Genomic DNA, 14,789 nt, shown 5'->3' on the forward strand with positions numbered 1-14,789 from the left:
TACCGTACGAACCGATTAAAAGAACATCCCTTAGCAATTATTCAAAAGGGTTCTAACTTGTGCATTCTTATGTGATAAATACGAATGGTATGACAAAAGGGTTTTTTATACTTCAAGGCCACACGATTCAGTAGCGTTGGAGATAATCAGAAATGTGTCTCCAGATTTTGAGCAAAACGATTTATACCCTCATTTGCACAAGTGTACGAAGCGACGCCTACCCAGCTGGAAAAGAATCTGGAAGAATATGTTATCGTCTTATAGAATATCGAGAGAGAGAGAGAGAGAGAGAGAGAGAGAGAGAGAGAGAGAGAGAGAGAGAGAGATCTGGTATAGATCTAATCCTGAAACAAGAACGATTAGTGCATGATGTTATGTAATTTCGTGAAAATTTCATATAGGTTTTTGCCAATGACATTCAATATTTTGAATGACAGGACACATACAACCTCTAAATCCAAGATGGCGGCTAATTTCACGAGAATATGTTAATTTTCTAATTGTTTTTTCTTTGTTTACAGAACATGGAAACTAAGCGACGCAAGATAGAAAACAACTATAGACAGTGCATCGTATGTCAAGAAAATGCAAAGTAAACAGTGAGTACACCAAAGCCAGACAGCTATATTCGTTTCCTGGAGCGTGCCAGAGAAAGGTCAGACTATGGAGAACAAAAATACATATCTATGTCGCAATGTCTGGTTAATCTGGAGCCGCAAGATCTTCAAACTAACAGTACAGTGTGGCACCAGATATGCTATGCTGAGGCCCCAAACAAAACAGACATACAGCGAGCCAAGGCCCGCCATAGCAGAGTCCTTGAGAAGGGTGATACCACACTACTGATCAGACGAAAAGGTCGGCCACCGAGCATTGCTACACCAAGTGTTCAATCTGTGTCACATACAGGATCACAACAGAAAGTCACACGGTCGTCCATTACAAAGGTGCGAAAAGAACTGTGTTTTATCTGTCAAAGAACGACAGCCGAAAAGACTCACATGTACCAAACCGAAAACACTGGGGAGCAAATAGCAGCAGCAGTAAAAGAAAGTGACGACACAGCCTGGAAAATAAACTAATTGGAACTGTTGAATGAAAAAGACGCTTTGTCGAGAGACTTACTGTGCCATATGTCATGTATGACCATTGAATGGCAGAAGCTAACAACTCGCAGAAAGCAGGAAACAACACTGGAATTTCATGCTGAAATTCCAGATATTTCATGCTGAAATTCCAGATATTGAAGGTGACAGAAAGTTTATTGATGCAGAGGTACATTTTTTCAGTCAGCTGCATGACCGGGCATCTTCTGGATAATTTATTCCAGTCAGTGAAGCACAGAATAAATATCAACAAATCATGCATCAGCATAATCTCCCACATTCAGTTTTTTGTCAGTGCAGGAAGGAAAAGATCCACCAGCACGTTAACGGTGTTGCCTTCACAAGTTCTGCCAATCCAGCAAAATCAAATCTGATCCATTCTTCCAGTGTTGCTGACGCCGCAATATGGCAAAATTCAACTTTGAATGACAAGGAGATATGACTACAATACTGAAATGCACAATAATTGTTTGCACAGCTTTGACCAATCCAAGCCATGGGAGTTTGTGGGCTCAATCAGCATCCAAGAAAATTTCATCCCAAATGAATTGATCTAGCTGTTGAAATGGATTGTTCAGGGTGACACAGCAGTTGCTTCAGAGTTCGAAGTCAAGAAGTACATTCTCGATGTGCAAACTTGGCTCAAATGATAATTCATAGCCACAAAACCAACAGGCAGATCAGACACCAACTCAAGTGTTGTGTAAGCTCATTTCTAAGCAGAAAAGAGGCTCTCCTCACTTTAGGGCTATCACTGCACTACTATCATGCCAAAAGAAGCAAGAAAATGATAGACATATTGTCAAATATTGGAGCTGGAGTATCATATCATCATGCTACCGAACGTATTGGTCAGCTTGCAGCTGCTGTCCAGGAAAACATGACGGACAACCAAGGTGCGTATGTACCCCAACCTTTTTGGTGGGCAGCCACTCTTGGCATCAATAGACAACATCGACGCACAAGCAGATACTACAGATAGAAAGAATTCATTTCATGTTCTTGCTTCAGCTGTTTATCAATCTCACATTGACAATGGTGAAGCTGCCAAAATCTCAAAGCCTTTACATCTGAATCCTCATGGCACCTCTAGTAAAGTGAAAGATGCACTAAAGACTGGAGTGCCTTGAGCCCTTGCACCATAACAGGGACTCCAAAGCCAACATTGAGCCCCCATTACATGGAGTTTGAGCCACTACAGAAACCAGGACTGTTTGGCAAATTCATCAGTGCAGAACACTGATTGGCTATTGGCTCGATATATAAAATGTACCAGAATCTACTGATACAAGTTGTGATCCAGTGTGTGACATAGATGGAATACTTGGTGTACCAATGCTCAGTGGCTGACCTTTTCGTCTGATCAGCAGTGTGGTATCACCCTTCTTGAGGGCTTTGCTGTGGCGGGTCTTGGCTCGCTGTATGTCTGTTTTGTTTGTGGCTTCAGCATAGCATATCTGGTGCCACACTGCACTGTTAGTTTGAAGATTCTTGATGCTCCAGATTAACTAGACATTGCAACATAGATATGTATTTTTGTTCTCCATAGTCTGACCTTTCTCTGACACACTCCAGGAAATGAATATAGCTGTCTGGCTTTGGTGTACTCACTGTTTCCTTTGTATTTTCTTGACATACGATGCACTGTCTATAGTTGTTTTCTGTCTTGCGTCGCTTAGTTTCCATGTTCTGTGAACAAAGGAACATATTCTCGTAAAATTAGCCACCATCTTGGATTTAGAGGTTTGTATATGTTCTGTCATTCAAAATATTGAATGCCATGACTTTATTTCATGTAACAAACATCTTAGTCATCATTTGTGTTAATAATAAAACAAAATATATTGTATAACGGGCTTGAAATTTGCACAGATGGCCAAAATATCTATATTTTACGCCGAAAATTTACGCCATTAATCCAAGATGGCTTTCAAAAAATGCCAAACACGAATTTTGTAGATAATGGGTCATAATCATTAAAAAAGCCACATTGGCAAAAATCTATACGAATTTTCCACGACAGCCAAAAATATGACATAGCGGCATGTACTAGATACTTTCAATTAAAAGAAGGATGCTCATGTGATGTAAGTAACGAAGAAGAAAAGTCAAAGCAGATATCATATATAAGTACTTATATCTAAAATATTTTTCTCCAGTTCCAAAATATCGTGTCTACTTTTACAGCGCTGAGAAACTGAGTTTTTACCGCTTGCTTTTAATTGCATTGGTGTTGATTGTCAATTATTTGCATGTGTTAAAGGTGACTGAAAAAATCGACTGCGAAAATGAAGTTTGTTGAATACAAAATTACTGAAACCATATCAATTATGATTTTCATTAATTTTTGTGAGGCTTTCTGTTTATATTGAATAACTTTAAGTAACAGCGCCTGTTCCTTTCATAGTTGTGTACACGCGTTACAGTATGTGCAGATTGCATGAAGTAATTTAATTGTACATATAGTAACGTGAAATAGGTTTCATCTGTGAAAAAATTCCAAAGAATCTGATTTTTGCGGGAATGTGGAGAGATGTTTGTCTAGTATCACCAAAATAAAAGTTAGTGTCTCAGGGGTGGGCAACATATTTTTTTGGCCTCCTTTATCACCACACAGTGATGACCAAAATAGAAGCATTTTTACCATAAACATGGTTAAACGAAAAAAACTTTGAAACCGCTAATCATATGAAAGTAAGGTATAGAAGAACTATCATATCTGATGCTTCAGTCCCCGTCTCAAAATATCTAATAGTTCGGCTGTTATTGCCTTTTAAAATTTGAATGATTTTAGATTTAATGATATTTATTTCTCTCTGTATCTGGAAGAAGGTCAATCATAGGAAGGTATTTAATAGAGGAAAAAAGATACAGAATATCAAAACACATTATGTGATGTGACTTTTAACTTCACACCTCAAATTATATAGAAGATATTGTGACTGAAATTTATTGTATCCCAATTTCCTCGCAACAAAACAAGGAAAAATGTAGCGTTCTTTATTTAACTACAAAACGGTTCATAGAACAAAAAAGACGCAGAATCTCAAAATACATCATGTGATATGACTTTAAACTTCATACCTGAAATTATATACGAGATATTGCAATTAAACAGATTTCATGAATTTTGCCTTAATTTTATGTTACTAATAATGAAATCCTTAATAATAAAAAAATAACTGAAAAAAATCTACCAGATTGTTAAAAGATTAGCCTTTCTCTGAATTTCTGAGCACTTCAGTTATTGGTGAAGAGAGCATTCAACTCGCAAATACCAGTACATGAGTGATAACAGTTGAAAGTACGTATACTTGCACCTTAGTAAATCCATCACAGAAGAATGTGACTGACTACTGCGCTTCAGTAGCCAACCAATCCCCTGCTGTGGAGCAAGTTTCCGACTGCGATGGCTGAACAACACTCATATTCTCTATTTATGGTGTCTCTAAAAATAACATTGCCAGAAAACTCGTATGACAAAACTAAACGCAGATAAGATGCAAGATAATACAACAATGAGTATTTTGTAAATCTCCTTCAAGTAGTACGCAATTTTTTAGGTGTCTCAGTAAGATTATATTGAATGTGAAAAAAAGAACACTTTCATACATAGTATCCACAACCCTTCGAACACCAGAAGCAGAATAATACCCAAAGCTAGAGTAAAATGAAATCACGTGGTGAGTGCATGCGGCCATGGTATCTGCCCGCCGAGGAGTTTTTCGCTACACCAGAAAGTTTTTCATATGGTCCCTATATTTTTGGTAATTGCGATTTTCTTCGTCAGCTTTTTTCATTTCTGAATATGTGAATAACAGTGGAATAAATGTAAAAATATAAACCATCTTAACTAGCTTTAGAAAAATAAAAAAAGAATTTAGGCACTTGAACTTCTTGACAAGACGACTACTATGCATTTCAGGGACCGCGAGTCATCGATTTTCTCAAATATCTTTCAAACTAATTATTTGATCGAAATGGTACTTTAACACAGTGTACAAGACACCTCGCCCTAATTTTTGGTAATATAGTGCAACACTTACAAGGTGTTACCAAGCATTGCCAACCAATGCTTGAACCCGTCCTTTATCCCTATCCTGTTGCTCCCTCTCTCCCTCTACCCTTCCGCATCCCTCCCTAAACCCATTTCCCTGGCCTATTATATTATATCTAAGTAAACTTGAATGTAATAAATATGTTGGATTTTGTAGAATCTGTTAATTTAATTATTGTTATTGTATTTTCTTAAATTACATAAATGGGAGTAGGCTAAAGCGTGTATGACCAAGGGCACTGAGAGAGAAGGCCTGTTCGATGTGACGTCATGTCGTGATGACGTCGACCCTGGTAGTCCAAAAGTGGCGACTGGCAAGAGGCAACTCAAATCTCTCAACTCTCAACTCAAGCTTCCAAGTCCCTTCCTGTACATCATATGGAAACGATTTTTTTTCTTTTTTGTGGTTCCATTGTTTTATTTTTGAACTGGACCATAAATCTTATCTGGCATAATGAGGTAGCCTGACATGGATGCATCTTGTGTCTTTTATTGGACGAACTGACTTATGTCTTACTATGATAAGTAGATAAACTCAGCAATAAGTTCACTGCAACTGGTATTTGACTTCTGTCTCTAGATCTCTAGATGACATTCGATTACAATATAAAGTCTGTATTTTAGGTAGGAGTTGTGAGTAACAAGGTCAGGTGCAATATAAAGAAAGACTGGTTTAGCCTACATTGAATTTTAGTAGGAATTCGTGTAAATCAAGACTTGGGTAGCAGAGTCGAATATAGGCTAGCCTAATTCAAAGAACTCCCAGTGTAGCCTATGCCAAACAACACTCAGTGTAGCCTATGTCAAACAACACCCAGTGTAGCCTGTGTCCAACAAAACTCAGTGTAGCCTGTCCCCAATCCCAGAGTAGCCTATGTCAAACAACTCCCAGTTCAGGACTTACAAAGCTTTGGAAAAAGCAACTTGAATGCCATAATAGCATATATAAAGTTACCAACAAGCAAAGAAAGGGCAAACACATCAAACAAGTAAAGCTAACAAGGGTAAACCTATGTACCGCAATTGCAGAGAAACCCCAGAAGAAATTTAGCAAAGCATGCTGTAGCCTATATGTGGTAAAGGGCATTATTGCAATGATTGGGGCAGGGGCCTGTGTCAGGTAAGAAGGTTGCAAACATGATACCTAACTATGTGATAGAACCTTCAGACAAAGTACTCAAGAGTTCCATTAGCACACACATAGAAGTTATATGTTCATCGCAACTTGTGCACAGTATAGTGATGGGGAAATAGGCAAGTTACTGTTGGCTGTAGTCAAAGGTAGGGGACAAACCTTTTGGGCCTAGATGGGTTAAGGCGCATAAAATTAGACTGCCATAGTATTCTAAGGGTACAGGCTCAAAACATGAGCCTACATTAGAAATTTCAATAATCTAACTTAACATATCCTCATTGCATTTCTAGGTTTTTCAGTGATCATATATACATGTAAAAATAGCAAAAGACCATGTTTCTTCTTCCACAGGTAAAACTTGAGTACAGATTAATGAAATACCATACTGTATGCCACAATACCTACCTACAGTTAAGGCTAACTGCACAGTACATGCATTGCTGAAGTATACGTCACTTAGAGATTTCAAGATTCCTACAGAGGTTCATGGTATGAATATCATTAAGCAGATATTTAATAACTCCAGAGAGCTGATACTCCTAAATATATTTCTAACACTGCAATAGCATTGCTGCTATAAAACTAGTCATTTCATTTTTGGCAATAATTTTAGATGCTCAGTCATTCAAACACTTGCTTGTGCTGAAATTCGTATTTAAACAGCTGTAGTTAATGACTGAATAAATTTGATTCATTCATCAAAGCTGGTATGTTGGGTTTTTGTTATATAGTAGTTCCCCTTGTAGTTACTGTACCATCAGGAGAGTGTTTTTCCAAAAAGGTCTGCCCAGTTTCAGAACAAAATGACTCAAATTTTATAATGTAGTAGTACACTGTGTCAAAGTAACACTTCGATCAAATGATTAGTTAGAAAAATATTTGAGAAAAACGATGACTCACCGTCCCTGAAATGCATATAGTGGAAAGTGTAAACTAATTCAGCCTTGGACAATTCAACAGTCTTTTACCTAATTCATTTTTCGCTGGGGATGAATTTTAAGGGTGGAATTTCTGGGATGTGGCTTTCTTGTCAAGAATGAATCACATATCATTTTGTAATTCAATGTGACTCTCCTTATGGCGCCTGCCAACGAACCCCCCCCCCCCCCCAACCTTTTTAAGACAGAAAAGTTTTATGGACTGATGATGATTCATGTGTGACAGTTAATTGAATTCTATGGCTTATGAGAGCAAAGCATCAAGGTGTTTGTGAACCTGGGGACTTGAATGTTATGTACAGTAATTGTAAATTAACTGTTTCATGTATACCAGAAGCCTTCTGGAGAGCGCAGAACTAAGGCGGGCCAGGGATTTGAAAACCTTTGTCCCATGTCTCGCTGATAAAAGAATGGTCGTCACTGATTTCATTACTTTTGTTTCATTACCAAACTCTTTCGGTCTTATGTCCGGAACATTGATTTCATCGTTTCCAAAAGTTAACTATGGTGGACATCAAACAGAAATGGACCGTGTCGAATTGATCAAATTTGACAAACTGAAATCCACCATAAAATGCTTTCATAAGGTTTCGTGCTCTGTGATGCCATGAGCCTGTCATTGAACATATGGTTTGTAGTTAATTGTCAGCTACATTACTCAACTATCTGTCAGCAAACATTGTGGAAGATTTATATCATTCCTCATGATATCACCACTGGTCGTACATTTTGCATTCAAATTCGTTTTTAGAAGAAAACGTTCATTCCGGGACGTGGATTCAGACCGAATATTGTATAAAATGGCCGCTAATTAAACCGCTTTTATGTTGTAAGTTGAAATCAGAAAGAAAATCACCTGCCAAGCAGCATCTGTGTGGTTTCTGAACCAAGTGGACCATGCCATACGACAAACTTACCGGAACTATTCACTATAGACTTTATAAGCTTCATAACTGGATGTCAACTTTTCTTTACCATTACTGCTCTCTCTCTCTCTCTCTCTTTGTTTCCTACCCCGTGTTGATGCAGGGTTTAAATAACGTAATGTTTCATAAGAGTTCTTACTCTCGTTATTCTTTTTTCTTCTTCATAAGGCTTAGTATATTTCTGACACTCGGCATCAGTTGCAAGAAATCAGTCCTCTCAGAAGCCAGCAGGTCCTTTCCTCCACTCAAGCTAAACTAACAGCATCTGGACGCGCAAAGGTGAATGAAATGAACACAACTTTAAAGCAACATCCCAAGTCTTATTACAGAGAATACAAACAAAAATAATTAGAAAAATGTTTGACAAAAACTCCAAGAGTCGGTTGGCTTCCTTAGTTACTTTTCACCTGAGGTTATTTTCCCACTGTGTCCTTATTGTAGTTACAATTTCCAGCCCGTGCAAACTTTTTATTTTATTTTATTTTTTTTTTTTATATATAAGCGACCCTCGTTTTATGGAAGTTTTCGAATCTCTTTCATACATCTTCCTGTCATAAAGATATTTTACGTGATTTATTTTACTGTTTTTAGTTGCTGTATTTTCGTCCCATTCCTTCAAAGGACGTGTGGTGTTTTATTGAATTCTCTTGAATCAGATGCAAGTGGCCTCTACTCTAGAGACCTTCATGCTGTACCCACAACAGCGTTCCTCAGTGTCGGACTTATTCTCTGCTGAGAGTCTTTCAACTTCCTCCCGAAATAGGATTTGGTTGTCCATGCCAAAGTATATTCTGGTATATACTTTGGTTCATACTTAATCGCTTGAAACTGTTCAAACGGTATCTGGGCAGTACGATGCTGATCTTCCATATGGTGGCAGGCCATATTTAATTGGTCTTGCAGGTCTCTTCATAATATATTGAATTCTTTAGCTGGTCATTTGGAAGGCCATAGTACATCGTTTTACAATAATCTCATATCTATGAAAACAAATTTTAATGGTAAGTTCGTCTAAGCTTTCTCTAATTGATTTGATCACTCAAAGACAAATGACCGGTTCATGTCCCCCCTGAGTCGTTTACTGAATTCGACTCTTTAAATGAAAAAAGTGCCTTTGACGATGAGATCGCCCTTTTCCCATCACTCGGAATCACAGTCAGCGTTCTCATCCTCTCAGCTTCTTTTCGTGTCTGCTGCAAGATCATTGCCGAATTCACACATGATCCACGCCAGACTTCGGATACAAATTTGAAGCAATTGATACAGTCACTACCTCTGTGCTTCGCAGCACATTTGCCGCGGCATAAATTCCCTCTCTCTTTTTTGCTGGGCATTTCAATTCTTTGGCGACAGAAACAGATAGTGACGTAATATCTATCAGCCTCTTTCACCAAATGTTTTCCTCTCTTGTTTTATCTTATCATGATCCTCATGGAATTAATCTTTCACAAGGTGGATCACATTGAATATGTAATGCCTCTCGAGTTGTGACGCCAGATAACTCAAAATCGATCAATCATTCAATTAATGCCTCGCGTTCCCAGTGGCTGGTTTATAAAAAAAGATGCTCGAAATCTTACTCTCATTATTCTAGAGACTCCAAATATTCTCGATTACACACACACACAACTAAACACACACACGCACGCACGCACGCGCACACACACACACACATATATATGTATATATATATATATATATATATATATATATATATACAATGACTAAAAATGCTCAAGAAAATTTGGAAACACCCTGAACCCCAAAATATAATTCTGCATTTCAAAAAGAATCCCTTACTCGTGCCTATATTCTAAACAAGTAATTTTTTTTCTTGAAATGTTTCCTTATTATTGATAATTTGGTAATAGCAGCCTCTTCTGTTTATGCTCTTCCTCAGTGACCTTAGGGTTATCTAGAACTGATTAAAAAGGTTGACGAAAACTAGGCGGATGGTCAGTTTCCTCCTGAATACCGTACGAACTTCGATAGTTGGCGAGAAATTCATCTTTGCCAATCGGCGCTGGTCCCCCAAATTCTTCATGTTTGGGGTTAAGTTCGATGCTCTTTCTCTTTACCAAAAATCAAAGTATTTCCTATAAAACCTTCTGCCAATATTATCTTAATTCCTTTTCAAAGAAATCGCTTTCAGATATCGGCTGGATTTCTTATATATCGTGAATGATTAACAAGATTAGATACTCTGCTTGAGTGATAATTTTCAGTTAATTGTAATTGTTTTTTCTGTAGTCTTAATCTAAAATGTTTTTGAGAAACAGTAAGAGGTGACGAAATAATTTTGATCTTCCTGCAAAAGAGGGTATTTCAAAGCACGAAAAACTTTATTTAGAACACTAGTCGGGTGTGAAATTCTTCCCTCTTTCCGCAACATCAAATTTTTAGTCGACCTGAGGTTAAATTCATAAATTCAACTCGGAACCTAAGCAAAGGTAAGTCGCCAGGGATACCACCAAGCTATTAGGATAATAATAATAATAATAATAATAATAATAATAATAATAATAATAATAATAATAATAAACCGAATTTCTGTTATTGTGAGGACGTCCAAGTACGCAGGCAACTTGACCAATTAGGTGGTTGGGCAACTCGCTAATACAAAAGATTTAGGGGGGGCGGGCGAGCAAGCGTATTTGTTTACTGTAAGAGGGCGAATGCTACTACATACCACTTCGACACTCCCCAACAATAAGATAATTTTCGAATATGAATACAACTACAAATACGGAATCATGGAACTTTTAATGGAGCTCCGGAAAATCGACGACCTCACTTTGACAGATGTGAGAGCACCCAAGTATGAAATGAGGGAGGGAGTTGAGCTGTTGTTGTTTGACTCTATAACACAAGAAGGAATGATAATCGGATACAAATCGTGTATGTTAATATCTAAATTCTAGCTGGTTTACATAACGATCGCAATAAAGAAAAGCTATTGATTATATTCCATTTGCTCAATGTATTTCAGATGATAACGTACTGATAAAATCAATAGTTTCCTATTGTCTAATAATTTACGAGCAGCTGCATATTTTTTCCCAACTGCCCTCAAGCGTAGCAGTCCTTTATCTGCAAACACTCAAAAATCTTCAACAAAGAGTTCAACAATTACCAATCCTCTTGCGAAGATGATAATATCTACAGGAGAGGTAATCTTCGATAGCGTGAAAGTTGTTATCTTCAAGGAAGAACATGACGTGTAAGCCATCTTATTCAGTAATGCCAATGCCAAAAGCCATCAATCATTTTTAAAGTAATTACAATTAATTCATGAATAAAGAGAGAGAGAAATGTTCAACGTGTTCGGGTGCTTGAAATATACATAACAATCGATATGAACACAGACTCATCAATTACCAGTAGTGATAATTATTATGTAAGTTACTGAGAACGAACAGAACAACGGCAATTAAGTGCAGTACAAAGGTAACTAGCGTTGCTCAAAGCAAGTTCCATCACAGTACTTACGCTTTCATCCTTAACGTAACGGACTTGAAATCGCTCGTCGCTGCTGTACGACTGCGCCCCGACCGTCAGAAGGTGGTAGTCCCTCCGGCGAATCCAAGAAACCTTGAGCGGAACAAAAGGATTAGAACATAGACAACAAGGCTACATAGGAAAGTAAATGCTTCATTTCCACACGTAGACACACAAAGTTACACCAGCTGGAGTTATTTGATTATCCTTCATTTTAATATCAGCCAGTGTATGAGAAGGAGCTCATTTCATAAGGAGTATTAAAACCTTTAGAGACCAACGTTAACACTGGAGCATTTACTCTAGAATTAACTCCAAATAATACATCCCTATTATTTATGGGCATCAGATCATCAACAAAGCTAAAGTAATAGCCATCACTGTGATAAACACCTCAACTTTTTCATTAATAAATATGTAAAGATAAATTAGCAAAATTGGAACTGTAACTGGCTCCCACCGGGCTGCTCATCATGTATTCATATATTTTATTATTATAAGTAATAATAACATATATGGGTTAGATCTATCTATCTATCTATATATATATATATATATATATATATATATATATATATGTGTGTGTGTGTGTGTGTGTGTGTGTGTGTGTGTGTTGCAGAGTGTTTGAGGTCTTTAATACTGATAATGGGCATTTGGAACAGGGTTCTTCTCACAATTTGGTATTAAAATGAAGGGTAATAAATTCTCGACTTACGAAAAACAAAGCCTTTCACTTCGAAATGCCAGTATCAAACTGACCACTTGGTATGACGAACTTTTGGTGCTGTTTGGTCGTATTTCTGTAGACTTGCAAATGTTTGTGCCGGAAGAGGAGACTTAATTTAACTCTGTGCTTTTATCCTACTTCAAAATGAATTTCCCACGTGCCTATAGAAAATCTTGTGAAAAAAAAACTACGTTTGTTTAATACATATAACTCTGATATCGTACTCAAACTTTTAACTATTTCTTTACATAATCATTATCCTACTACTAGCTTATTCATCAGAAAGAATTACATACTGGAGCATGCCCGGCATATACTACATTCTTAAAGATGTTTATCTTTACCATAATTTCTTTTACCATAAGAATATGATGCGCATATTAATTTACCTGGGAGGGTTATATAGTGGGGCGAATGAATAGAAACATATTTTGATCATGATTTTACCAGATTTATGTCTGTCTTTATGATTATATGCGAACTGTTAGTTTAAGTGTTGTTATTGTCATATGAAAGTATTTGCTTAAACTACATTATATATATATATATATATATATATATATATATATATATATATATATATATATATATGTTTCAGTGCATTTTATATTCACAAACATTAAGCTCCAACTGTCGTTTAAAATTCAATTTTAGGAAATTTCAGGAAATCAACGCAGGGTAATTGGTTAGCAACGTTGACTGAAAGTCTTTGATACGTACTCTCGGGCGTTTGAGACACGTAACGATTCATTCATCAATTATAATTCCCCTTCGGTGATATTCCGTAGTAACGCCTTTAAACTATAAATAACAATTGCAGCCTCATGTATATATATACTATATATATATATATATATATATATATATATATATATATATATATATAAATATATAAATAATATATATATAGATATATATATATATATATTATATATATATAAATTTTATATATTATATATGTTACGTTTATTCCTGCCTTGCCTCGCCAGTATTTAATATTAAAATTTCGTTAGAAGCGGCAGCCATCTTACCCCCAACATCAGCTGACTTTGGGAGGAATTTAGGGAAGTCAGTATAGGCCATGCCAGACAAGGAGAAGGAATTTCCTGTCCATTCGTAGTTTAGCGGGAGGGTAAAGATCCATTAAGCACCAGACATATCACAAGGGGAAGTGTGCAGCTATGTAGGTACTTCCTAGCCCTATTCTTAAGACCCATTTCACTTTGACCCTTTTACTGGCCATATGGCTGTTTCCAGATGACCTGACAATGGGGGTGGGGGGAACTACCCCCAACTCAAATCATCTGCACCATGGATCGACCTCAGTGCCCAGTCACTCATAACGGACAGACGTCCGTTCTAGCCTTCCATATAGGCCTAACAAAGGCGCTGGCTGGCGCGCCCCCAAAACTCGGACAAAACTGAAGCCAATCTCATCAAACTACAGTACTCCATAAGGCAGCCAGGTATGTCTGAGTCACATTCATATAGCCAGTTCTTTTCCCCCGTTTTCAAATTCAATTTCCAACTTCTCAAACGAACCTCCTTTTCATTCTACCCAGCGATTGCATGCTTCCCTTGTGACTTGCCCAAGATCAACGAAGATCTTCATTGCGCTATTCTATTTAAGCACTAGATTTCTCCCCTTAGTAATAGCATTGTGCATGATTAAGGACAAATTCCCTCCATGGTGCAGTAGTCGCAAATGTTGAGCGAGAAGTCTTTGTTTTATGTCTAACCTGGAATCCATTTCTAGATTTCCACTTGCCGGCTCCGTGCATCCCTGCCTCCTTGCCAGCGCTTAATTACCTTAGGAGATATCAAGTTTGGAAACAAGCTTGTATAATTTGTGAATTCGCCGTCCATTCTCTCATATTATTGTGAATAATAGAGTAATTTACCACAGTACACTGTGCCCTCTTCACGCGGCCCATCTGCCGTTCAGTTATCTCAGGCTGTTCAATGTTTTTGTAAATGAACTTAATTAAGAACTAACTGGCTGAGTTTCCATGGCGACCTTAAAACATTTAACAGTTCTCTAACTTAAGGTAAGTCACAGGTGCTCCATTCTTACTCCCTATCATTGTGTGTGTGCGTTGTGTTGGACCTTTTCTAGCAAGGCTTAATATTTCATTCACGAAACCCCCAGCAAATCACCACACACGCGATATATATATATATATATATATATATCTAATCTATATAATATATTATATATATATATATTAATATATATATAATTATTTGATTCTTTATATAGTTTTTTTTTCAAACCCCTCCCTATCAGGCTGAACTTGGACCTAAAGTGTCACTATTCTTCTCAGTGTCCTTGAAAACTATGGGTTAGACAATAATATCTATCTTTTTCGATTATTTTTACATGTCATTCCCTTCCCACTCCT

At 37.1% G+C, this 14,789-nt stretch overlaps 1 protein-coding gene across 2 annotated transcripts in view; it reads right to left on the reverse strand.

Moving 5' to 3' along the window:
* Window positions 1-14,789, reverse strand: part of LOC135201686 (lachesin-like) — a 494,533-nt gene that overhangs the window by 169,745 nt on the left and 309,999 nt on the right. For both annotated transcript variants that reach the window (XM_064230822.1, XM_064230821.1), the window contains exon 4: window positions 11,652-11,753. In XM_064230822.1, coding sequence (XP_064086892.1) covers window positions 11,652-11,753 — 102 coding nt within the window. The remainder of the gene's footprint in view (window positions 1-11,651; window positions 11,754-14,789) is intronic.

Source organism: Macrobrachium nipponense, chromosome 28 (assembly GCF_015104395.2).
Source record: "Macrobrachium nipponense isolate FS-2020 chromosome 28, ASM1510439v2, whole genome shotgun sequence".
Taxonomy (NCBI): Eukaryota; Metazoa; Arthropoda; class Malacostraca; order Decapoda; family Palaemonidae; genus Macrobrachium; species Macrobrachium nipponense.